The 25,642-nt window shown below is 46.8% G+C and overlaps 1 protein-coding gene across 1 annotated transcript; it reads right to left on the reverse strand.

The window, feature by feature from the left end:
* Positions 1 to 1,844: 1,844 nt before the first annotated feature.
* FBXO31 (F-box protein 31) lies at positions 1,845 to 24,802 on the reverse strand (the record flags this gene model as incomplete). The annotated part of the gene is made up of 10 exons (XM_082005938.1): positions 1,845 to 2,067; positions 3,255 to 3,619; positions 4,221 to 4,374; positions 5,484 to 5,593; positions 7,311 to 7,385; positions 8,106 to 8,273; positions 9,619 to 9,695; positions 14,241 to 14,327; positions 16,739 to 16,810; positions 24,421 to 24,802. The coding sequence occupies 10 exons, from the start codon at positions 24,800 to 24,802 to the stop codon at positions 1,845 to 1,847; spliced, it is 1,713 nt and encodes a 570-aa protein (XP_081862064.1).
* Positions 24,803 to 25,642: the final 840 nt, after the last annotated feature.

Genomic DNA, 25,642 nt, shown 5'->3' on the forward strand with positions numbered 1-25,642 from the left:
TTCTGCTCAAAGCCTCTGCTGGAGACTCTGTTCTCACACAGCTTGAGGGAACACTCAAGAGCCAGAAATGGCAAAAAGCCCTTGTGAGAGTGAAAATAAAAGCTCCTCGCAGTCAGAGAAACTAGGCAGTGACTGAAACGTCTCCATAGAAGGAGCCCAAATGCTCCCAACACATGTACAGACACATTTACAAACCAAAACCTGCAGAAGATGTAAAGGCAGAGTTTTGTTAGACACTGATCCGTCTGGCAGCAGAAAGAGAAGAAACCTGGAGTTTATCATCACAGCCAGAGAGCAACTGCCACAAAGGACATATTTTCCTTGTAACCAGGAGCTTCTTTACAAACGGCTCTTTTCTCTCCACACAAGGATCCCTATCATCTCTTCCTACACAGGATTAATAACACTTGCTGATGCAAATGCTGATGGCTTACAGCATGACTCTCAGTCTGTAGATTAGCACTAGCCAGGATTTTCCTGCATAGGACAGTCCATGGGGAATCTGCTTCCTTGCCTCCAGCTCACACTTCCCAGCAGAGCTCAGATCTGCCACACAGAATGTGGGTATCATGGAAAGAAATTAAGCCCAGGAGCTTTCTGTGGCAGCAGCAATCATCTGTGATGAAACAAGTGCGACTAGAAAGGGAACAGAAGGGTCCTGTGAGTGGAGCAGCAGCACCCACCTGTCAGCACCAACCGTAAAAGGCGCCAGAACAAGCCACAGCAGTATTAGAAGAATCCCTTGCTGCTCCTTCAGACTGTATAGGGCAACCTGATACAAGAATGACACATAACTGGGGTCACACCAGTACCAGTGACACATGGCACCTTCTGCTACCCGTCACAGACAGGAGGCAGCAGGCCACATTTGGGCTTATTTCACAGTTAGTTTTCTTTTTTCTCCTTCCTTTACATTTTCAGGCCCAGTTTAAAAGATCTGAGATGACCCTTACAGGTACAAAAACAGTTCTGAATGCACCACCTTCTGCAGTTCACACATTTCCATTTCCGTGCCTAGCTCCTACATGAAGGAAGAATCATCTCCCCTGCCTCAGGGGAACACCCAGACCTGGAGCCCCAGGGATAGCACATCCGCCAAGCTCCAGAAGCCGGGGCAACGCCACACACTGTCATTTACAGTGGGGAATCCTCCCCTTGCTGCCAAGCTAAGGAAATTTCTCAAAAGGAAACCACCCACTCCAATTACTAAGCCAAGGATGCAGGTATTACACCAGCCTCTCTCGATGATGCTGCACCCAGAGAAAGGTTCCTGGAGAGGAGGATGTGCTTTGTCACGGCTGACGCAATTTATCATTAAGCAGTCAGCCAGTCTGCAGCAGGGGACTGCACAGGTTTTCAAGAGGGTAAAGCAAAAATCTCCCAGGAGGACAGACTGGCCTACAGCATAGCAAAGGCATGAGTCCCCTCCGTGACGGAGAGCCCTGTCCACAGGAGACTGCTAATGGTCAAAGCAGAGGGCTTGTATCCATCCAGTCAATTAAATGTTCTTCAGATCCAGCTCTGACCTTGAGTTATTTTTATTCTGATACATTCTTTTTGCAGTAAGAAAGGTCTGTTTCCTCCTCTGCAGGATCCCTTCAGCTATACAAAGCTATGTTACAGACTGGGTAACAAGGACTGCTAGGGAGCAGTGTGGGGTGGCAGGGAGGAAAGGGCAGTCATGGATATTTTAACCGGGATGTGTACATTTGGGGTAAAAAGGCTTTATTAAAAGTGCATGCTTTTATTCAGAGGTACCGAGAGCAAGGAATCCCCATCCCAGCCCTGGCTGGGGAGTGCAGCAGCCTTTGCAAACCCTAGCCCTGTCCATCACCAATCACCCGTCAAGTAGCCAGCGACTGAATGTTCTTCAGCATTTCATCAAAAGCCTCACGGGAAGGCGCTTCGGCGTTCTGGAAGGAGACCTTGATCCGGCTGTAGAGACTGAAGGACTTCAGCTCCAGCCAGATGAATCCAAAGCGATCGTCATCAAAGAGAACAAAAACACCTGGTGTTCGCTCCGGGCTGGTGAAGCCGTGGCCAGCAATAAGCCCCGTCCCATAAAAACTGCAAGGTGAGAAGAATAGCAGAAAAGATGTGAGAACAGCCATTACTACCCAACTTTTAATAACCAGCAAACACAAAACTATGATCAAGCCATTGTCAAACATACTGCCAGGTGCTACAGAACAGGGAGTTTTCATTCAGTCAGCTCTTATCACACAACACAAAACACTGTAGATACCATTTTAAGAAAAGAAACTCTCCATTGCTATTTGGAGGTTGCTGCTTTTGGGTATTCTAATAGCACCTGTACACCAAGGCTGAATTTTTCTGTAATTCAACCTAGTAATCCATCTGAGATTTACTTCTGCAACTCAAGGATCAACCCAAGCCCAGACAATCCTCATAGAAAAGGAAAGGCATGTCGAGAGGGTGACCAGAGAGGCAAACCTTGTGGCAAAACCTTGGGAAAGGGAGAGAAAGAAAAAAAAAAAATTCTAAAAAAAAGGAAAAATCTAACTGGAGCTGGGGAGGAGTAAAGGTCAGCCTAACCTCCAAGCAAGCAGCAGGTGGAGCAGGATTTTATTCAAACACAACTCGGTTGTGACAGCAGGGGCCTTCTGGGATTAACCAGCTACTGGTAGGCTTTTCCACGAGCACAGATGTTTGGCTGAAGGTCACCTGCCTAAGCCTCAGCTTTTGGGCTCTTTTGCCACACTTCATTTAGTATGCTGCTTCACTGACTCCAGGTCCCATTCAACAAGGCTCTCTGCATACTTGCACCTACTGCTTAGGGTGCTCAGCACCTTCCAGAGCTGGCCCCAAGGCACCAAAGGCCAGGGAGGGGTGGAAGAGGGCACCGTGTTCCCATGGCCAAAGAACACAAATGACACATATGGAAACGGGAAGTGGCTTGAACAAATCTCCCAACATACGAGCCGGGCAGCTCTGGGAAACAAAACACACAAAAAAAGAGGGAGGTGGTTACGGGAGACGTGCTAGCTTCAGAAGTAACAGGATAAAATCTAGCAAGGAAGCAGGGTGACAGATGACAGTGCGGTAAGAGAGAGAGAAAGCAAACAAGAGCATGGGAGATAGGGCAGCAGCGGCAGAAAATCTGAGCACAAGGCGCTGGGAGATCAGCATGCAGGTAAAGGGCAAGAACACAGAACACTCCCCAAAGACTCCCCCCATTCCATTTCAAAACGTGACTGGCACGACTAGGCTATAAAACCACTAGTCCCTGTTACCAAATTCGGCAGGTCCGGGGATAGTCTTCGTTCCTTGATATGACTCCCATGGGCAGCACGAAGGGCTGGGAAGCTGGTGCCTTGTCCTGGGTCGTCCCCTCTGCCCCAGCTGCAGTCTCTTCCCCCTCAGCACCTTCTCCTCCCAGGGGCTTTGCCACAGGCTGAGAGGCAGCCTGCTGGGAGCGGTCCTCTTCTTCCTGCCGGTGTTCCTCCTCCTGCTCCTCCCGACGCACCTGCTCCTGGACCTCCAGGACGATGCGAGAGAGCTCACTGAAATCACGAAGAGTCTCGATGTCGGGTAGCTGCAGAGGATGTGCCAGGTCAATCTCCACAGTCTGCTGCCCAGCTGGGATGTTGGGATCTCCCTAGAGACAGGAAGCAACAGCAAGGCTGCAGAGACAGGGTGCTACAGAGTTCAGAACTGTATCCTCCCCATTTAACTTCTACATAGTTCAACCTTTTTTTACAATCACCAAAGTTTGCAACAACAACAACAACAAAAAAAAAGCCCTCAGACCTTGTTCTTTGTTCCCTGAGCTGTCTATGTCACCTCTGCTTTCCCCCTCCCAGAAAGAGAATTTTAAATCAAAAGCTATGAGCCAGGCTGTACTTGCAAGGGTGAAAGAAAGTCAAAGCTGCAACTGCATTGTGTCAGAATCCGTCCCTGCAGAGAGGAAGTAGCTCGCAAGCCTGACTTCAGTGACAATGGAACCTGCTCCTCAGATACATGTGAGGGATCTCCAGTGACCTACTACCAGCTGCTCACAGAAAGCAGCTGGAAGAGAGAGAAAAGGACTAGAAAACGTTCTAGCTACTCTGCATGTGTTAAGATTCATCCAATGCCACCAATCCCCAAGAGGAAAAGGGTTCGGGGTGGCAACAACTGACTACCTCCAAGACAGAGATCCATGTCATCAAGAAGAGAATACTTTAACAAGCATCTGAGAGAAAGGAAAATGCACTCACGGTGATTTTAGTCCCCTTCGCTTTCTTTCCATGAAAGCTCAACATAACAATCTCCAGTCCATGGCTCCCATACGTTCCCTTGAAGAGACCTGGCTTTATAAGGTCATCAGGGCTGCTAGGAGGGAGGTAGATGCGTCGGTATGTCAAGCAGTTGCTGTGCAAAAACCAAAAGGTTAAAGAGGTTAAGAGAGAATCCCTCAACAAAAACAATGTGTTTGCAGTCCGCTCCTCCAGGCAGCTTTGGGATGTCATCAAGAGAGAGGCAGGATCTGTGTTTTCAGCAATACCAACAAGCTTAACATTTCGCTATAGGCCTACGCAAGCACTCCCTCCCTTCACTTCTCTCTACCAGTCCTTGTTAGCACACGAGGAGGTTCCTGCAGCAAGGTCACAATAAACCTCCTCACTCCCTGGGATTTCTGGAGAACCTAAGAGTGAAGCATATTCAAACACCTGCTGCAATGAGGTGGCTGCTTTTTGACGTTTGGAGTGCCGGTTAAAAAAACCCCCAAATTCTCAGGGACTGTCTGATTTCTGCCTAGCACACTACAAAGCATATTGCTTACTAATATGGAAAATAAGCAGATAGCACCTTGGGATCACGGGTATTTACTCTGTCTTCAAATTAAACACAGTTAAATGACTCAAAACCATCCTACTGTGCATAGTTATTGTAAAGAACTTGGAACCTTATTATTTACTGTTGTCATTACATCTCATCTCTCCGTACAACTGGAAAGCACTGTGCTTCACAGTCTGGAGAAGAGGAGGTTGAGGGGAGACCTTATTGCTCTCTACAGCTACCTGGAAGGGGTTTGTGGTGAGGTAGGTGTTGGTCTCTTCTCCCAAGTAATCAGTGATAGAATGAGAGGAAATAGCCTCCAGTTGCGCCAGGGGAGGTTGAGACTGGATATTAGGAAAAATTTTTTACTGAGAGTGGTCAAGCATTGGCACAGGCTGCCCAGGGAGGTGGTGGAGTCACCATCACCGGAAGCGTTCAGAAAATGTGTAGACGTGGCACTTCAGGACATGGTTTAGTGGGCATGGTGGTGTTGGGTTGACAGTTGGACTTGATCATCTTAAAGGTCTTTTCCAACCTTAACAATTCTGTGATTCTCCACATCTTTGCACAGAGCTTGCAGAGACAGAACGGTCCTCTGGCTGTTAAAGCCCATTGCAAGCACCCCATCTTTGAAACAAATGATCCAATGTGCTCTTGAAGTTGCAGCAGCCTCAATACCTAGAAAGAGCCGGTGCCCTTACTCATATTGGCTGGTGTAGATGAACTTCATCAAGATGAGCTCTTGCATGTGTTCATGGAAAATGTCTTCCAGAGTCCGACCCCACTCTTCCCTTAGCCACGTCCGGAATTCCTGCAGCACAAAGAGAAAGAAGAGGGGGAAGATAGAGGCATTTCACTTGTGACAGTGATGTACCCCAACATGACTTAGCCTTGACAGCACGATTCACTCGCAGAGCCACAAAGAAGGCATATGCTCTGCCAAAGACAAGGGATCCTGGCTAGATTTGGGAACAAGCATGTGTTGCTACAGAGCTGGCTTGGAAATATGCTTAACAAGCAATGATAATGCTTACTGCCACACAATAAACATGCTCCCCTTCAAATAAATTACAGGCAGAACCAATATGCCTCCTCAGAATAAAAGTGTAAGCATCACCTGTTACTGCAAAGTAGCTGATCTACTACTTCTTTACACCCTGACTTACCCTGCAGTAACTCATTTGTGTGCCCATAAGCTGATTCCTGTGCCCTATCCTGGCATGTTAAACATAAAAGGGGAAGCTTTTGAAAGGCACTGAAGATTTAGGAGGTTAAATCCTGCTGATTTAACACTGATGCATCTAAATCCAAAGTGTGCTTTGAAAACATCTCCTGAAGTACCTCTACACCAGCTCTGACAAGTTAATACCCTACCATGAGGTAGCGTGATAACAGCTTACACTAAGATAGCAGCCTACAAAGTGAATATTCCAAATCTGCTTGGTTTATCTTCTAAAGCCAGATCCTCCAATTACCATAATGCCACGCACACTTAACGCAGTGCTTTGAAAAGTATTAAAGCATTTCTCATCTGCTACAGAACCAGAAAACACTTAACTAAACCTTTCACCCAGCTGTTTTCCATTAGTACACAGACATTTTAAAGCATTTGTTAGAAAGCAAATGAAGTATCAGATTTGTCATGTTTAACTAGCCGGCAGCAAACACCACTACCTGGAACAGGTATTAGCTGAAGATTTTCACCTTGACATTTAACGTGCAACTTAAAACATGTAGTTTGAGTCAGGAATCTGCCTTGCTGGGTATAGCTGACACAGACACGGGATAAACAACCAAATGAAGCTTTTAATCCCTCGACCAAGATGACAAGCAGTAGAAAGGTGCCCCACTGACAAGCAGGTATTCAAATGCAGCTGGTACTCAATACCAGGCCTGTGCCTGAAAGATCTTAATTATACAGACAGCAATACAACAGAGATCAGTGTCTGGTGAGTGCTGCATAGTGTACAATGCATGCTGCTGTCTTTCTTTGGACAGGCCTGCTATCAAACAGGAGTGGTGTCACAGCACAGGAAGAAAAAGGGTGCTGGGGCTCAAAGAGCACCTTGCCACAGAGAACTGCCTAAACCAGCTTTTTGCTCAACAGGATGGATGTCAACAACCTGCTCCAACACCCTGCTACGCACTGAGGTAAAGGCATGGGGTCTCCACCCAAACATTCTGCAGGTCTAACACTGAATTGATCCCATATACTGGATCTTTAAACCACACTTTGGCAAGTACAGAAGAGGTACCCCAAGACCCTGCAATTATTCAAATGTGGCCACTTTAAGTTTTGATTCAAGTCACAGATCAATTCTACTTGCTTAAAAAATATTGTTGTAAACCAACCAGAAGCTACCAGCTTGAGTTTTCATGTATGTTCAGACACACAGAAATTAGAAGGTAGAAGACCACCTCCCAGACACCAACACTAGCTAAGAGCTTAGGTAAGACAGCGATGCTTTATCTTCAGAGAGGTGACATATAAAGAGCCTTAATGCAGACTCTTGGCAAAGCACTCTTACCTCTTGCCTTCCCCCTGACATCCGATGGTGATCTGTCTGGTTGCATTTCGTGGAGAACTCATCCTTCTTTACAATCTGTAGTTACCATGCAGGAGAATTAAACAGGTTACAGACCTGTTTAGAGATGCCTAGAATGATGTAACTAAGACTGCTTAGAGTAAATGCTTTACACAACAAACATGACTGCATTTGCTACATAGAGAAATCATTAAGTGATACCAAATGCATCAGCTACAGAATAGAGGAATAAAGGTAATAAAACCCCAGTGCATTCTAATGAAAGATACTAGTTTTAAGTTGCTTCTCTATTTGAGCTTCCTCCTTCAAAGAAAAGGAAACAACCTCTCAGGAAGCTTTTCAAAGCATCCAATGTACTGAATGTACTCTCATCTTAGGGAGAGCTGTAAAACAGAACAGGTCTGTGTGTCTGCCTGGACACATTCACCAGCTGCACAAGGCCATTTTGCGTGTCCTTTCCCCCAGCCTGTACACATACATACTGGTGCTCCCACCCTCCCATCGTGCTCCAGCCCAACAGAATACAGTATTAACAGCCTTGCTGTTACTATTGTCAGTGAACGAATTCAGAGCGGGGAACAGCCCACACAACTTGTCAGACACATAATGAGAGTTAAAGCTGGCATTCACCCATAAAACAAGGTGGTGAAAGCCACATCCCTTAAATAAAATTCTCATACAGATTTTTGATGAATCCACTACCAGAGCCAATGTGCATGCATGCACACACATACCGCACCTAGGACAGATGATGCTGGAAGTGCCAGAGGAGCTCACCTGGATATGGCCATTATGAGGTCCCTTATGACCATACATACACTCAACCGTTGCACATTTCCTCTCCATGAGATGAATCCTGAAAAGAGGTTTGAATCTCATCGGATCATCAACGTGAGGGTCATGAGGCGGCAAGTACATCCAGCCGATGATGAACAAACCGTCTACCTGCAGAGGGATAGGAGATCAGCCTTGCATGCTTTCTGTCCAGTTTGCAGCAGACAACTCTGGGGCCTATTCTGCAACAGGGCAGGAGCTGTCAAACAGCTTGCTGCATTTCCAAATGGCTTTCCAGCAATTAAACCAGACCATATGCACTCACAGCACACCCTCGGTGAAGAGGGAGAGGCTTTCTTTATGAGGCTTCCTGCACCACTGGAAAATGATCAGGCCTTTATTACTGCAAATGACCTTGTGACGGATGCTTGGTGCGCAGGATCCAGAGGGAGAGACTGCACTGAAGAGACCACACAGCTAGTCAAACTCTAATTGGTTTGAGGGCTCATGCTGGCAGATACTCGAATAGACGAATTCTGCTTCTCATGATGATCTGCGCTTTTTGGACAAGGAATTATTTGGCTTTATTACTCTCAGACAGCACAGGAAGCAACAATCTCCTCTGCTGAGAGGTACAAGTGCCAGCCCTCTTCCTGCACACGTAACAGAATCCTTCCCCTCAAGCCCTGCAATTCCAGAGAAAGGATATTTTCTAATCAGAGTGATCTGAGACCAAAGCAGAGCAGTGCCACAGAGGCACACTTGTCTTTACAAGGTCACAGTATCATGTAAGTATTGGTGCACTTGGATGCACTCTTATACAAGTTCATGGAACAGAATCTTGCAAAACCCAAAGGCCTCGTGATTTGTTACGCTTCAACCTGTCAGCTATTGAACCTTGGTGCAAAGAACAAGGGCTTCAGGCAGACTTCTGTCCCAGTTCTCACCAATACAGAGTCAAGCGTTGTTCATTAACTGCTCTCTCCAGCAGCACAAGAGCTGCCAGACTCCACGGGTCTTGCACCATATCCCTACAATCTGATGCATTAGTCTTAGACATGGCTGGTGAAAAGTATGGAAAACTACAGGAAGGAGAGAGATGCATGAACACAAGTGCAAAACCCTTTGCAAAAAGTTCAGCTGCAGGCAAAGATAAGGCAGTAAGCGATGGGCCAGTGCCAAAACCTCTGCTGTACTCGCACAAAGAATGGACTCCTGTGCCAGCCACTGGGATATCAGCATTAAACTCTAAATCAAGCCTTTCCCTGAAACATTGCTCATGTTTTCTGTGTGCTCCTGTGGCTGTCTGGAGTACAGATGAAAAACAAAAGGATTGTCTGGAGAAAGGTGGTGATGATGAAAAGATCCAAGCAGCACCCTCTAGGTCCCAATGGCTTGAGGGTTGACAGTTCAGACTTCTCAACAGCACAGAGATGGCAACCAGGTCTGGAAAGCAGTATACAAAAGACTCATCAGCCCTTGACACCACAGCCCCCAGAATGAGGTACTCACTCACCACCACGTTCAGCAGTCCCCCATAGGGCCCGATGTCCGGCTGCCATAACCCCAGGATGTGTCGGTATCGGTGCAGCACTAGGGAACAGTGAGACACTGAAGTGAGCACATCAAGCTAAGGAATTGGGATTTTGGGAAAGAAAATAGAAGGAAGACTGCTACCAGACTGCACACAACATTGACCAATACTACCCACTATTGCCTTTACTAAGGAAAAATGGTAACATCCAAGCACAGTCAGGCAGTTCTGAACTGTGGCCTCCAAAAAGTTCACACAGATTTATGTTTTCCTCTGTAGCCCTGCTCCTGGCCTGGTGCAGGGGCAGGAGTTAGTTTCCAGGACTTTACACAACCAGATACCTCACCTGGAATTCTCAGAAAAGTTTTGCAACATGGTCCCGTTAATGCTTATCACATGACATACCCAGAGCTAAAAACAAATAAAGTATCTGCCATCTCCAGTTACCAAAAATGTACTTATGCCTCAGACTGCAAAGCAACAGAAAATAAGGAAGGGCACAAAAGCAGTAAGGAACAGGCAAATTTCAGTATTTTGAAAGAACTTCCCCACCTGTATAGAAAAACTGGTCTCCAGAGTTAAGCATCCTTAAAAACAGCCATTGAGAGAGCACGGGCAAAGCGCACAGACCATGCCAGCTCAGGAGATCTGGTGATGTTACCTGGCCAGTAACAGCCACATTTCAGCAGTGCCCAAAAGCTGCTTACAAGTCCCTCTCAAAGCCTACTGCAGCAGGTGAGGCTTCTCCACTTCTCATCTCAGAGCTGGGTGCACCTTCCATCCCACCAAAATTGAAGGACAAGTAGGAACATTTTCAGCAAGCAGGAAAAAATGCCTATTCAGAATGATCTTAACAAACCTCCTCTCTTGACGAAAGCTTGGACATGCTACTTGCTTCCAGTTCTTACACATTCAGCCATGAATTCTGTCCATACAATCTCCTGACATGACCAGTTACCTTCACGTGAAGGCATGACACACAGCCTGGCATTTTGGGTGGGAAGAACAGAATGAAGATTATTTCTTAAGATGCCAAGAAGATACTACACTTGCCTCACAGTGATGTTCATGGCCAACTCAGAAGGCCACAGGGCTGACTTGAATAATGGCTTTTGCTTTGCATCAATTTATAGGAAGAATTGTGTTTCAGTACGGCTGTTAAAACAGCTTTGTTTCATTAACTACTTAAGATAGCAAGAACAAGAGGAGCATTTTTATTACACCAAAGCAGAGAACTTCCACAGAGGCTTAAGACAGCAGGGAGGGTTGTCCAGAACTGCTGCCAACTGGCCTGGAGGAGCCTTTTTCCTGTGCAGTAAACAATTTAAGATTGATGGCCTGGCTTCACCCAGTGAACCGAGCGCAGCACAAACAGCACTAAGGCAAGCAAGCAAACCACATTCCCAGTCTTCTCGTCTCAGTGCAGTAATTACGTATTAATAAATGGTATGTGCATAAGCTGCTCCACCCACCACAATCTGCCTTCTACCCTGTCTGGCATGGAGCTGATAAAACCCAGCTTTTTTTAAATTTTATTTCCAGGACAGAAAACTTGATGCTAAGCTATCCAAGAGTGATGAGGATGTCCCTCCTTCTTCCTCAGCTCCTGTTTGAAACACTGTCAGAGCTGTAGCTACAATCAATGGACTTTTCAACAGCAGAAAAAGGGTCTGCTTGACAAGGAGAGCCCTTCCACTCCAGCACACGTTTGTCGAGGGCAGTTTGTGTGCTCACTCTGAGTAAGCAACCGGCTCCAGCTAGAGCTCGGTTTGGCAGGAGCCACGGCAGTTCAGGAAACACGGCTGAGTCACAGACACAGCCTACTTCACTGTCTGCCCCAGAAACCTGGGGTTGCAAAGGAAGGAGGAGGCCACAAAACCCCATTCATCTCCAGAGGAATCCTACCCACTGGATAACATCTTCTGTGCTTAGTTTGCACCCTCTACTGTGGGCAGCTCTTTTTTAAAACCCCACCTGTTTGGCACCACAGAAGTCTGCAGATGAGCTGATGGGAAACGGGCTGCGATGTGAGCAGTGCTCCACTCAGCCTCACCCTCCGTACACAGCAATGCCCGCGGCGGGGACGCCTTAATGGACAAGTCTCCTCCTCCTCCTGTTCTTTCAAGAAAGGAAGTTACTGGGGAAAATGCTGGGACTTGGCCAAAGGCCCAAACAAGTCTCAAAGCAAAAGCAGAGCTCTGTTTTCAAGCCTGGGTGTCTCTAGGCTCCGGCAAGCCAGCAGCTATATTCATTGCAGGGAAAACCTGATGAATTCCAGCTCTGGCTCTCCCTGGCAGGAGACAGGATGGATCTGACAGTTGTTTCTCTCCCTGCTCCTCGAAAGAAAACAGCACTTGGGTCTTTCTCCAAGGTTTTCCTCTGCCCATTTTTCTCAGTCCTGAAGAAGCCTCTGGCCTATCCGAATTTCTGAGCCCATATCCTGCCAAATGGAGCAAAAATACGTCCACTGGACGCTTCAGTACAACCCCCACCCAGCCTGGATATTACCCACGTCGCCACAAGCAGCCCTGCACACTCTTCAGATGGGAAGGCGGCTTGAATCCAACCGGGGATGAGCTAGGAAAAGCAGCGACTGCCCAAGCTCCCACCAACAGAAGGCTGCCTGGGAAAGGTCTAATGCCTGTGCTCTTCGTTAGACGCAGGACAAGGAAGTGACACTGAGCAAATACACAGCAATTCAAGCAAGCATCGCAAGCGCTGGCACACCACAGACACCACAGGTATGAACAGGTAAGGTACAACCCCAGAATGGGTTACTGAAACAGGAGGAGAGCAGATGCTTTCAGATGTTACTGTTTTAACTAAATCTTATTTCATTTCCTGTGTCCAGATTGGAGAGCACAGGTAGAGAAATACAAAATACCTAACATGGGATTTTTCAGTGAAATCTGCAGCCTTTAAAGCAGAGGTAGGTCACTTCGAGTGGAAAAGACCCGATCCACTACAACTCTCTTGGACTCTCAGGATGCAGCAAGATACATAGAAGCAAGATCAAGTTGGAACAAGGAAAGCAGTTACTGCCTCCCAGCTGGTGATAACCAACTTGTTAGCAGAAAGAGCAAAGTGTCAGCCAGGCTAGTTTAAAACCCTGGGGAAAGTGATCTGAGCTGACTTGGCTAACGCTGCGTGAATATGAATTAGGGAGCACTCACATGGTAAATCCTGGTAACATAGTCTTAATACACAGGAGGGGCAGAAAGGGGGAAATGGGCAATCACATCTTAAACTGCACTGGCTGCTCCCCAAATAATACAACACGCCCTCAGAGAAAAGGGGCACAAGACATCGGTTTGGGGCTGTAGCTAAAGAATTAACAACTGAGGGAACTGCACAAAATGCCATTTCAGAGCCACCACAAACGGCACACGTTTGGAACAAACACGCAGGCAGCAACCTACAAAGGAATCCTTCATCCCGCAGGCAGCTTGGACGTGCCTCTTCTTCCCATCTGGCTCCAGAACAAGGCTGGTGTTGACAGGCAAGACTACCAAACCTAAAATTTTCTACCGATTCCTGCTGTAGCACTGCTGCTGCTTGTCTGTCATGACTCACGTTAAAGACTCCATCTTCTCTGTGTGGCCCATGCTCAACTGCTTTCTTTAGCACAAGTAAGTCTGCGGCATCCACTTCGCTCATTAGTGCATGCAAAACACTACATTCCCACACACCAGCGAGTTAGGAACTTGACTCTGCAAAACTATGCAAACCCAAAGGAACATTAGAGACAACACTCCCTCTAAGTACCAAGCAGTACTGGCTTCCTTAATTGATGCAAGCTAATCACTACTTCCCCCCAACCCCTGCAGAACAGCAAGCATTAAACTCCAATGTTTTACTATTCTCCCCTCAACACAGCATCAGGAGGGAAAGAATCACAGAATCCTTAAGGTTGGAAGAGATTTTTAAGATCATCAAGTCCAACCATCAACCCAATACCACCATGCCCACTAAACCATGTCCTGAAGTGAACAGTTTACCCAGAGCACCTTCTTCACTGAGGAAGGCAAAACACAATCATGGAAACACCAGCAGAATGCTTCCCAGAGAGGGAGATGGTGGTTAAAAGCATTCACTGTGCAGGGAGGGAATAAGTATGGGAACCCTCAGCATTTTTCACCGGGAAAGGTGGGGGAACTGAATGCAGCTCATCTGGATCAACACAGAGCTGTTTACCAGCCCAGAGTTTATTTAAACTTACTTTTGGGAGGGGGTATACCCTCCCAAACTCAGATACCAGGGTATCTGAATACTTCCTTCTAAGAGAGGAATAATCCATGAAAAGCAGAGTGAGTGCCCCCCTACTGTGAACAGAGACCCTCCTTTTTGCACCCAGTCAGGACAATTTTCTAACTCAAAGCACTTCAAAAGGAGACCAACATACCTCACTGCCTGCCCTACTCACATCATCACTCTAAAGGGTCAGAGTACTCCACGAATGCTCAACAGAAAGAGCTGACTAACCAGAACTCTGCGTACTGTCCCAAGGTTCACCCCAAAATAATTTGCTTAAAGCAACATCACACTCCATGCAGCATCTTGTGTGTGCTTAGTGCAGGAAGCATCAACCAGCGGGAGGTACGTACGGCAGGTGTAAACATCTCTGTACTCCATGTGCTCGTAGTCGGGAAGGATTTTCATAAAACGCCCCGACTTCACTCGTGGGTTTATACCTGAACAGACACAGCAGGGTAAGTACCAGAAAACGCTGCTCCACTGTAACAGTATGATGAATCTGGAACAACCACACAGGAAAAGTCAAACTCTCTTTTGACTTCAGTTCCAGTTGTGGTGCACCATTTGTTTCCATCAGCCCCAGTCTCAGGTACTCTCAATTAGCAGGATTACTCACACAGAACTTGGCATGTTCAAGATTCCCAACAGACAATATTTACAAACTGCATCCAGTGAATTCAAAGTGGAATCTGGGTCCCGCTCAAACTTTGTAGTGCAATTGTAATGAGCACTACGGTTTCAGTAAGACCACTCAGGCCAAGCAACTACATGGACGGTAGCACAGGCCTTGGACTAGTTATGCTTTCTAGGACTTAAGCTCAGTTCCCCACTTCCCACACTACTTCTTAAGAAGCACATACATTGGACAGAAAAGTGCATGTGAGTCCTGCCAGTAGCCTCAAATTAACTCTTCTGAAATTAAAGAAGTTAATTCTTGGAACAGTAGAGAAAATGGGGTCACACCACTGGGAAACTGTTCCACTAAGTGTCTGAAACAGGGCAAACTGCTGAATCTGAGCAGGACAGCCAAGATGGTGCATCCCTGAAAGCAGAAACAGCCACCAAACATTCTGACTTTAGAGTAACCACTGCTAGTTAGGCTTGCTCAATGTATATGGGCACAGTCCTTACTCCGAAATGCAATAAAGTCTATCACAGAGGTGGTTCTCACATGCCAAGTGCGACTCTGCCAATGGATGCTATGGATTCAGAAACTACTTTGGTGCAAAGGAAGACTGGAAACATATGTGTAAGACAGGTCTATTGAGGGCTATTGAACCAACAAACTGCATCAGACTCTGGAAATCCCCCCGACTGAAAACAGTCAGAAGCTGGGAGAGTACTTAGGAAAGTATTGCAAAGTATTGGGCTAGAGAGAGACCACTCTTCTGAGCCAGTGAGGCCATTTTTACATACAACTTGTGTATAAAAAAGCACTAAATATCACTTCAATACGTCTGAACCACAGAACTATTGTAGTGAAAAAGACTACAGGTCACAAAGAGATATTCTGCCATTTAAGACTGGCAATGCAGAATTACGATCTGATACGGTATGTGCTGTGAGGCTGTTATCACACCAGTGTCCTACAGAGATACTGGATTGAATGGGAAAGGAGGCCTGAAGTGCTAACAAGATTTCTCTGTGGACATCTAAGTGCTGGCTCAGAATCACTCAGCCCTCCCACCCAGGAAAATTAGGCAGTTCCACTCCTAGTGCACAAATAGGTAAAGAGGGACACTAGGTGATGAAATAATTTGCCTGTGGATGCTCAGAAGTCTATTACAGATGGGATTAAAACCCTTCTACCTGTTCTTTTTTCCAGCATTAAGATCAATGCTTAAGGTCATCACTGCTTCAAGGTTCAGCAAATACATGTAGAAGCTAAGCCAGATTTTGGACCTGCAAAGCCTACAGAAGCCTCTCATAGCTGTAACTTGGGACAATTACAGCTTTTATTTCATAAAGCAGGACCTTATTTGAACAGCCAGAAGACATAGTTCATGTGCTGCAGGTTAGGTCTTGTTCTTTATCCTATGGATCACAAGTAACACCCTTACCAAATTTGTGGTGGGGAACAAAGACAACACAGCCTGGCATGGGAGCTCTTGGGGGCTTCACAAGGCTCTATGAGCAAGAAGCTCCGCTTCTGACGGCAAAGGGCAAGATTTGGTGATGGGGAGACAGCCTCACCATGGAGCCAGGCCTCCATTCAGTCCTTAGCCTACCTTGGTTTCTCTCCATTGATCACACCCCCTCCCTACTCTAAGTCAGAAGATGTGCATTGACCTTGCAGAAGGCACAGTGGGTCTAAGGAATTGGGGTCCCACTCCCACAGATGTTCCTAAAACACACCGACACCTCAGCAGAGGCCCAGACCTGCCAGGCTCTCCTCCTGCAGGAGCAGCCCAGAGGAACACTTATCCCTTTACCTACAGCACTTTCCCACGGTCAGTGTATAACAGCATCCTTTCACTGAGATCGAGACTTAGCTACACTAGGGCATAGGAAACCTCCAGCTATGAAAAATATCAATTAATTCCTTAGCAAGATCTAAAAATGGCAAACGAGGAAAGATGAAAAACTCTCAGTACACTTTATTATAAATTTAAAATACATGCTCTTTTCCTACTAACAGACTGGGGGACACAGACATCCCAATTCTTGGCATCTGCTTAGTATTAAATAAAACCCCCAAAATGTCAACTTCACAGATGAAACCCCTGCCACTAGAAAGTAAGTCTGAGTAACTTATACTGTCAACGTTTAATAAATATTCAACATGTATATGCTTTCAAAATTGTTACGAAGCAAGGACATACAGATCTATATCAGCTTTATCACTTACGCTTGGCATAAACATCTCGACAGGACACTCCTGTGATCTCCAATTTCCGCAAGTTTTCACAGACGCCATATTCTGCAATGACACAGATAATAAATGTCAAATCTGGCACAAAGGTGTTTGCTACCCATGACCTTGATATCTACTGTTTGAGCAAAAATGAAATCTTATTAGGTGCGTTCTTGGGAGCTGCCACATTAATCTGAGAATCTTATTGCTGCTTTGAAGAGAAAACAGAAAACTAGATGTAATTATATTACAGTTTGGGAATCTAACAGGTTTTACAAGCAATGCCTGCAACAAACACACCATAAGGAACACACAAACACAGCAAAGTTACAGATGCTTACACCTAAACCAGAAAGAGTGTGAAATGTGGAAGACATACTCATTCCAGCTGGGATTGTATGCCCGTTTAGATCAAATCATGACTGTGTGTAGTAATTATCTACTCTCACTGAGGTATCCAACAGGGAAAACTGCTTATTAGGATCCTAAAGAAAAGGTCACAGACTTTAAAAAGAATGAAATGGAGACATAAAACAGGCATCAGCATGTACAAATATGGTTACACTTGAAAGCAGATCAGATTGAGATGGGTCTGTTACATGCTCAAATGCCTTTGATTGCTTACAGAACACCCTGAAAACAAAGCAATCCAGAGATCTTAAAGGCAGCTTTGAAGCAGAAAATGAGATTCTCTCATTTCATTTTCAGGAAGTCAATGCTGAACTTCTAAGAACCTTAAAAAAAATAAAAGCAAGTACTAACATCTCAGTGCAAGAAATCCTTGAAGAAGACCAGAGAGAGGAAATGAGAGGAGGGAGATCCCAGAAACTCATCAGCAACAAGAAACACCCTGCTGCAGTGACCCCGTTAGATCTCAGAAAACTACCCTCCCTAACATCAAAGACATCTATACCTCAGATCAAACATCAGCTTTCCTTTGCAATACCAAACACCTGCCAGATATTTGACACAAAAGTGTATCTGTGAAGACCCTCATCAAATCATTAAATATGAAACTCATCCTCAGTTGAGCTTCCTTGAATTCACAGTCTACTGTGGCTGCCAAATACCACAACCTAATGTTGCTAACCTGCTGCAAACCAAGAATTCATTTTTCATATAGGAGAAAAGCAGAAGTTTCCCTGAATGAATTCAGCCTCCTCCTGTCTATAAATACACCTGTGGTACATGAACACGATGATAAAGCATGCACAAAGCTTACTGTCAGCCCGCCTACGGGGAATACACGTTCTGCATAACATTGCTTCGGGTAAGCAGCAAGTTCAATAAAGGTAAGAGTGGGCAGAAGGCAGAACAAACACACTGCCCTTCATTAAAAGATGCAGAGGTCAGTGGCAAAGTTCCTGCAGACTTCCGCAGCAAAAGCCAGAGGAAGCGTTATCAAACACGAAGTAGGATGAGGAAGCACAATTAGCCAGAGAGCACAGACAAGCTTGCAGGAAACTACATCCAGCCCAGCACAAACAAGCTATTTAACACTGGGCTACCGCCAGCTGACCCGACACAGCCGTCCTGCAGATTTGTGAAACCAGAGCTCTGCTGGAGGCTGGAAATTCAGACCTACCCTGCAGGTTACCCCGTGTCTATCCCTCCAGCCAGACTTCACACGGCTTGCAACCACTGGTCTGCATATGTACACAGGCGGGTATGTGTTTGGGAATTACATCAAAGGGATGGAGGGAACAGTATGTTTCCTCAGCTGATCCAAAAGTTAGAGATCTTCATAAGATGACAGAAACAGTGTGGTCATACTCTGCTGTGTGAAAACAGCCAACTCTTTCCATGTAAACAAATACTCACCTGGCCACAGAATCAGTAAGATGCACACTTTGCGCAGCAGGCATTGCAGCTAGATTAAATTCAGTGTCATTGAAGGTATTTATACTGCATCAGAAAGGGAGGAGACATGCAGAGGATCCTGCCCACATGGCATTTCTCCATGTTGCTCTCCAACAGAGGTACTAGCACAGTGACGTTCTCTCTTCCTCCAGAAGGTGCTGATTTTCCGCAAAGCATTTTCCCTAGCAGATCTGCAAATCACTTTGAGTGCAGACTCAGTGCAGTGCCACGATAGAGGCACTACCGGCAGGTACCTTGAAACAAGAGGGTGGAGTGGGAAATGATCTGATGTTAAAGCTCTATCCCAGTTTCATGCAAGTGCCCTTGATAACCTGCAGTGAAATTTGATGAAAGCAAAACTACTAATAAAGGTGCATTTCCTCACTTTTGTAGTTCAAACCTTTCCTGGAAAGATTCAAAGTTCTCCCAACTAATAGCAAGCTCCCTTTAAAAAAAAAAAAAAAGAAAGAAAAAAAAAGACAAAAATTGAGAATTTTTATATCGGTACATGCTATTTGACTTTAGACATCCAAGGCTTAGAAGAAAGTATTATCAAGAAAAAAAAAAATCTCATCTTACTATGCTTTAACACTCGTCTCATTTTATGATAACTAGTCCTTACCCTGTTTTGTTCAGCAAACAACTACAGAGTCAAAATCCCAGAGTGATGGCTTAACTCCAGGTAAGTGCATCACTTAAGCTCTTCTGACCCATGAGCTGTTTACACCATAAGGGCTGCTTGATGGGAAAAATTGGCCTCTTGGCTCACGGTGCCTACGAAATCTCCCAATGTCATAAGCAAGAAAGCTGGCCCTATTTTTTCAATCCAGAAGACAAGAGGGACGTAAAATTAACTGTAAGTAGAGCTTCAAGATAGTTACAGAAAAATAAAACTGATAACATTTTCTTTACAGAGAATAGAAAGCTTTTTCCAAGTAAGATTTGAAAGGCTCAAGCTTCCTGGGAAATTCCACTTCAATGCAATTAAGTCTATTTTAAGGAAAGATATCTCAGTGCAACAGCTCACTGAGTAAAGTATTTTAAGGAGTTAATAGTCACAGCAATTCACACACGAAATTTATACTGTTAGAAAATGGCTACTTAATCCCGCTTCAAAAGCAAGGATGGAAATTGGGTTTAAAATTCTTACTTGACCAGCTGGAAAGCCTGTTTTATTAGGTTTATAAGGAGTGCTTGAAAGATTTACCAAACACACAGTGACCCAGTGCTGTTTCCATGGTCACATGCGCTGGAATTTAAAGGACTTGGAAAGGCAGTCTCCATTTATTATGAACTGCACTGATACTTCTGTGAGTGAACTTACGCCCTGGCCTGCTCTCACCATATGCTCTTCTAAGCCTGATGTTCCCTTCTCCTTTCTACAAGGAGCCACGTCACACACCTCCCTCTGCACAGTCTACGCTAGTTAAAAACAAAACAAACCAACCAAACAAGGTTCTTTAAACCCAGGTAGGGAAGAACCCCTGCACTCGTATCAAAATACTGCTTTTTCCTTCTCTCTTTCTCAGCATGGCAATGCCAGTAAGCAGCCGCAAACACTGTACGTGGACATCTGCAATTCAGAGGAAATTAGGATGCCTGCTAGAGCTTGACGCCATTACCATTGCTGAGTTTCAACTGTGCACTGCCTAATCCAGCCCTTTAATGTTTCCTGGATAAATAAATGCATGTTTACAAGGCTGTACACAGAACAGAAAGCATAGAAACTTACTGGATTATTTCAGAGACCACAAAAATGGGAGATTCTCAGGTGAGCATCTCTGAAATACCAGGTGGACAAGTTTGGAACCAGCTTCTTGTTTCCAAGGGCTGAACTATCAGATTAAAATACACCAAGTACTTTCCCAAACATTTCTCCCAGGGGAAGACTTATAGTTAGCACCAAGATATTTTGCAGCCGTAAACAAGGAGGTGAGCACAAGAAGATTTGATCTGCAACAAATGAAAGCATCTGTGGAAGCCCTACAGCGAAAAGATGGGTAGCTTCAGATCTACAGCTTACAAACAGATCTAAGGAAGACCCTCTCAAAAATGGCTATGGCTACTGAGCATCTGCCATTAGCAGTGAGAAACAGCAAACCATTGCCAAGTCGTAGGCCAAAAGCCAAAAAATGTGGTCAGAGATGAAGAAAAGCCCATGACGGTTCACCAGAGAAACACACTATACAATGCTTTAACCTCACATAAAGGGAGATTAGAGCCTTGTGACTTACTAAAACCACCTTCCTATCTACAAGGGTGCAGCACTACAAGAAATTGCTCCTGTTGTGGGAGCAGTTGTACATCAAACTCCTGCATGGATTCTCCGGAGTCTTGTAAGAGCTGAACTCCATGTAGCAGTCCCCTCACCGAGTGTATAAACCAAATTTCCCACTCCTCTCCACAGGCACCTCTTTCTATAAAACTTGCTGAAGGTTAGCATCTTTAATAACTTGGCTGACCTTCTTCAGCAGGTCTAAAAGCTATTGGAGATTGTTTTCACACAGAAAAACCTTTTCATCCAAGTTCTAGATCTGGTTATTCTGAATTACTGGTCTGTTTCCAGGTCCTACACTTGCGCTACACTTGCGCCCTTTTATTTTAACATGAAAGTGGTTACCATTTAAAATGGACTATCAGGTGTTAATCAAGATAGGTCAGGCCACCAGCAGGGTGAAACAGGCTTTAATACTGCTCCCACTGCAGAGATCAGCAATCTCCTATTTATAGGAAACATGAAAGTGACTGCAATCCTCTTCTTGCCAAAGAAACAATTCAGGGACATTGTTTACCCCAAACAGTTGCAATGATAAAAGGACAACAGCCCTAACAGCCATGCCAGTGCTACTCAACTACTTCTGGTTAGTCCCAGCACCCTGCCAGTTCCAATCACCAGCAAAAGCTTCCACTTTCAGGAAGACAAGTCCTCTGGACGCTTGCACTAATCACAACACCTTCTCAAGACTAATCTACAACTGAGTCGGCCCACAGCAGTGCAAGAGCAAGATACCAACGCTCAAATGGATTGAGTGCCCCATCTGACTCGGGCCACGGTCTGGCTTTTGCTTACATTCAGCGCTGCTCCTGTCCAAAATGAAGGCAGAAAATGCCTAAAACAAAGCACTGCAACAATCAGCAGAACTGTTCTGTTTCATTTTAGGATTGTCTTTCTTGTCTCTCTACCGTTGTGCATTTCTGAAAAGATAAATCGTTTTGCATATGCAACCGATGCAAAGTTGAAGTCTACCAATTACTTCCTCAAAGAGTTCAGCTCTGGAATATCATCAGTAGGCTTCAGAGTGGATAAGCTATCAATACATGGAGTATGTTAGGAGAGGCACACATGCTCTCATTCTGCTTCTAGGACATGCAGCTTCACAAGACATGTTACCATACCATGTTTAAACTCAGGCAGATCCAAGCACACACTTAAGAACCATCCTCAGTTGGGAAGTGGCTTGTTTTTGAAAAAGATTACAAAAAGTAATTACATTTTATGTTTGACTGTCATACAGTCACCAATGTACGGCTATACAGAAATACAGTACAGGATATTCTAAATTTTTAACGTGTATTTATATACTAATACCTGACATCCATATATGTCCTAAAGTAGCTGCACTCATCACACAGTTGCATGCTCACATTTGAATGCACTTGGTAGCTGAGCGTGGGCAACATATCACTGCAATATATCCAGAAAAAGTAACTGCAAAACAGCTCCGTAAAATGACCACTGATTTTATACTCACGTGTAGAAATACTCAAAGTTATGGTACCACCACAATGGTAATTACTTACACTGCTGCGTAGAGCAATGCAAAGCACTACAAACAGTGCAAAAAATCCAGATCAGCAACTGCTTGGAGAACCATGACTGGTTAAAAGATTGCAGTAACGGTTTCACAGATGGAATAAGTTTTTCAGCCAGGAACCTGACCCTTATCTGTTCACCACAGCTTGTGTGCCATGCCTTTGGTACAAGATCCACCTCAGTCACACCAACAATCCACCAATATGCTCTCTGACAGTGGTTTGAATGGATACATACGGGAAACGTAAGAAACTGTGCAAAAAAGAGAATAAAAATTTGGTTTATGCACCTCTCACCTTGTAGCTAGCTAAGGGCCTTGAGACAAAAGTGCAGCCTTAATACTTTCCCTTCCTATCCGGTTTAATTTTAGCCACACAAAACCCACTGTTTCTTTAAATTTCAGCTAAGCTTTTGAACATTGCTTTATCTAGTGGCAAGAAAATCCAAGGAGCAGTCATTCATTTAATAAACAAATTTATTTCCCCACCAGGCCTAATTTAGTGGTTCCTTTACAATCTAGCCTGTATTTAAAAGTTATATGCATTTCTATACAAACATTTTGCCAGGATGATAACCTATCAAAATAATTAACCAGTGAAGTTTTGCAAACCATTCATGAAATACACAAATGTCCATGAGGACTCTATGTCAGTAGAGGCGCATAAGGAAAGAATGTGTATCGTTTTATTAGTCTGTCTCCAAAAAACAATGTTAACTTATCGAGACAATGGGATCATCCCATGCTGAACTAAGAAATAAGAATGCTTCGGTATACATTTTCTAGGTACAGCCTTTGTACTGTCCAAGGGTTCTTGGATAGTGCTGATAAGGCATGAATTCATTCCTGCAAGGTTTAATGCATTTGAACCGATCCCACTGCCTACAGCAGGCAGCCACTCTGACCTACCCAAATTCTTCATCCCGATGCCCTCACTGGTATTACAAACAGAAAACAAACAACAACAACAAAATATACATGACTTCATGTGCTGGCAGCAGATGCACCTGGCAGGATCATACTATTTAGAGAGACGATGAGCACTGCAAGACAGCCCTTGGAGGGTGGGAAGGCCGCTGGATTAACAAACAGGGGACAGAGAGCCACACTGATGTGAGGAAAAGGACAAGGACTAATGAGTAAGAATCACAGCCTAACCAAGCAGGGCCACAGCATCCCAGATGTGAGGCACTATTGGAAAAAATGCCCCCAAGCCTTTGCATTAATGCAGCACAGCATCCGTACAACAGACACCTCCCCAGGAACCCCTCCGAACCTGGCACTGTCCTTCCTGGGACGGGACAGGAATGGGTGCCCCTACCCAGGCCTGCCCAGCCCCAGACTTCAGCGGGCTCCCTGCTCCCACTTCACCTGCTGTGCCTCCGTGGCTCCAGGACCCCCAGCTGCACACCCAAGGACCCCTTCCTTCCTCAGTGCAGCCCCCTTCTGCTGGGACCAATCACTCCTTATCCTCACTGCCTGAAGTGCTCCAGGATTCACCCAAGGACACCTTACACAGAGGCATCATCTGCCAGGGCCTGGGCCTGGTCCCATCCCCATTCCTCCCCTCCAGCTGCCACCCCGGGGAGCAACCCCAGCTTGATGCCCCTTGCTAAAGCTGCTCACACGTCACCCCTTTCGCAGCAAGTGCCACCAAGAAGGGACCGTGCCCCAGCGGACCCGAGAGCTGCCCTCTTCTCCACCCTCCACACCTGGAGCCCTACATGCACTCCTCAGGGCCCCACAAACCGCATCACCTCAGGCCCCAGCCCTTTTCTGCACCTCCAGGCCCCACGCATCATCCCCTTTCTGCACCCCTTTAGGACCCCCACTCCACACCATACCACCTCCCCAGGCCCGCCGTGTCCTCCTGCATTCTCCGAGCCCCTGACCTTGCACTCCCGGCCCCGTCTCCTCTTTGCATCCTCCGGGACCCTCACCCTGCACCCCCCGGGGCCATCTCCTCTGGGCGACCCCGGCCCCCCACGTCGGGGCGGGCGGTACCTTCGCGGCAGCGCCGCCGCCAGATCGTGTCGGTGCGGAGGATGCGGCGGAAGGTGGTGCAGACACGGGCCAGGCTCGGCAGGTCGGTACCGGGCAGGGAGCCGAAGATCTGCACCAGGAGCTCGGGGGGCAGCTCCAGGAGGGACAGCGGGGCCCGCCCGGCCGGGCCGGCCCCGGCGGGGTGCGGCGCGGGCCGCCCGCCCTCGATGCGCTCCGCCGCCTCCTCGTCCTCCGTGGCGCCGCCGCCGCCCGCCTCCTCGGGGTCAGTGTCGGTGTCGGGCTCGCTATCGCCGGCGCCACCGCGCCGCTGCTCCCGCGCCGCCCCCCGTCGGCGGCAGCCGCGGGCCGGGCCCACCCCGCACAGCCGGGCACACACCGCCATGGCCGCAGCCGCTCTGCCCGATGGGGCGGTGCGCCGCGCGGCGCGGCGCCGCCGGGCCCGCCCCCCGCCCGCGCCGCCAATCAGCACCGCCCCCCGCTGCCCCACCACGCCCCCGCGAGCAACTGATGTTCGGCGGCCGCTATCGCCCCCCCGCCGCAAACGGCAGCGGGACGCCGCTCGCCCCCTAGCGTGCCGGAGGACCGAGCGCCTGGCGGGGGGCCGGTGGAGGGGTGGCCGTGCCCGGTAGCCGCCGCCGCTGCAGCCCGCTGCCAGGCCTGTGGGGCTCCCCCCGCCGCCCCGGTCCCGGCGCCTGTTGCGATTCGATTAAAAAAATAAACCTAAACAAACTCGATATTCGCTGCGCCCGGATGCGCCTGCCTGCCAATGGAAGAAGAAAAGGAGGAAACCACAACTGCCCCGTGTGAGGCTCGAACTCACGACCTTCAGATTATGAGACTGACGCGCTACCTACTGCGCTAACGAGGCTCCTCGAACAACCCACCCCCGCGCAGGGCCCTTCTGCCACGTCCTACCGCCCCGGGCCCGTCCCGGCGCTCGCACGCCGTGTCTGGGTCCCTCGGGCTGCTGCTTGAGAAACCTCCTGTCTTTGCAAACGCCTCCTTTTCTGCAGCAGGTACCTGGTTTTGTTTGGTTTTGTTTTTTTCAAATTCATCCTGTTCCCACGCTTTTTTGCATGACAGACCTGACGTTTTTGCAAATGGCTCCTCTTTCCCATGCTGTTCTGCAAAACAGCTGCATTCCTGAAAGAGTCCTTTCAGGGTTCCTCAGCATCCTCATCCAGCTCCGCTGACCGAGAATGGACTGTGTGGGCTGCCTTGA

This window comes from Phaethon aethereus (assembly GCF_964289735.1).
Source record: "Phaethon aethereus genome assembly, chromosome: 13".
Taxonomy (NCBI): Eukaryota; Metazoa; Chordata; class Aves; order Phaethontiformes; family Phaethontidae; genus Phaethon; species Phaethon aethereus.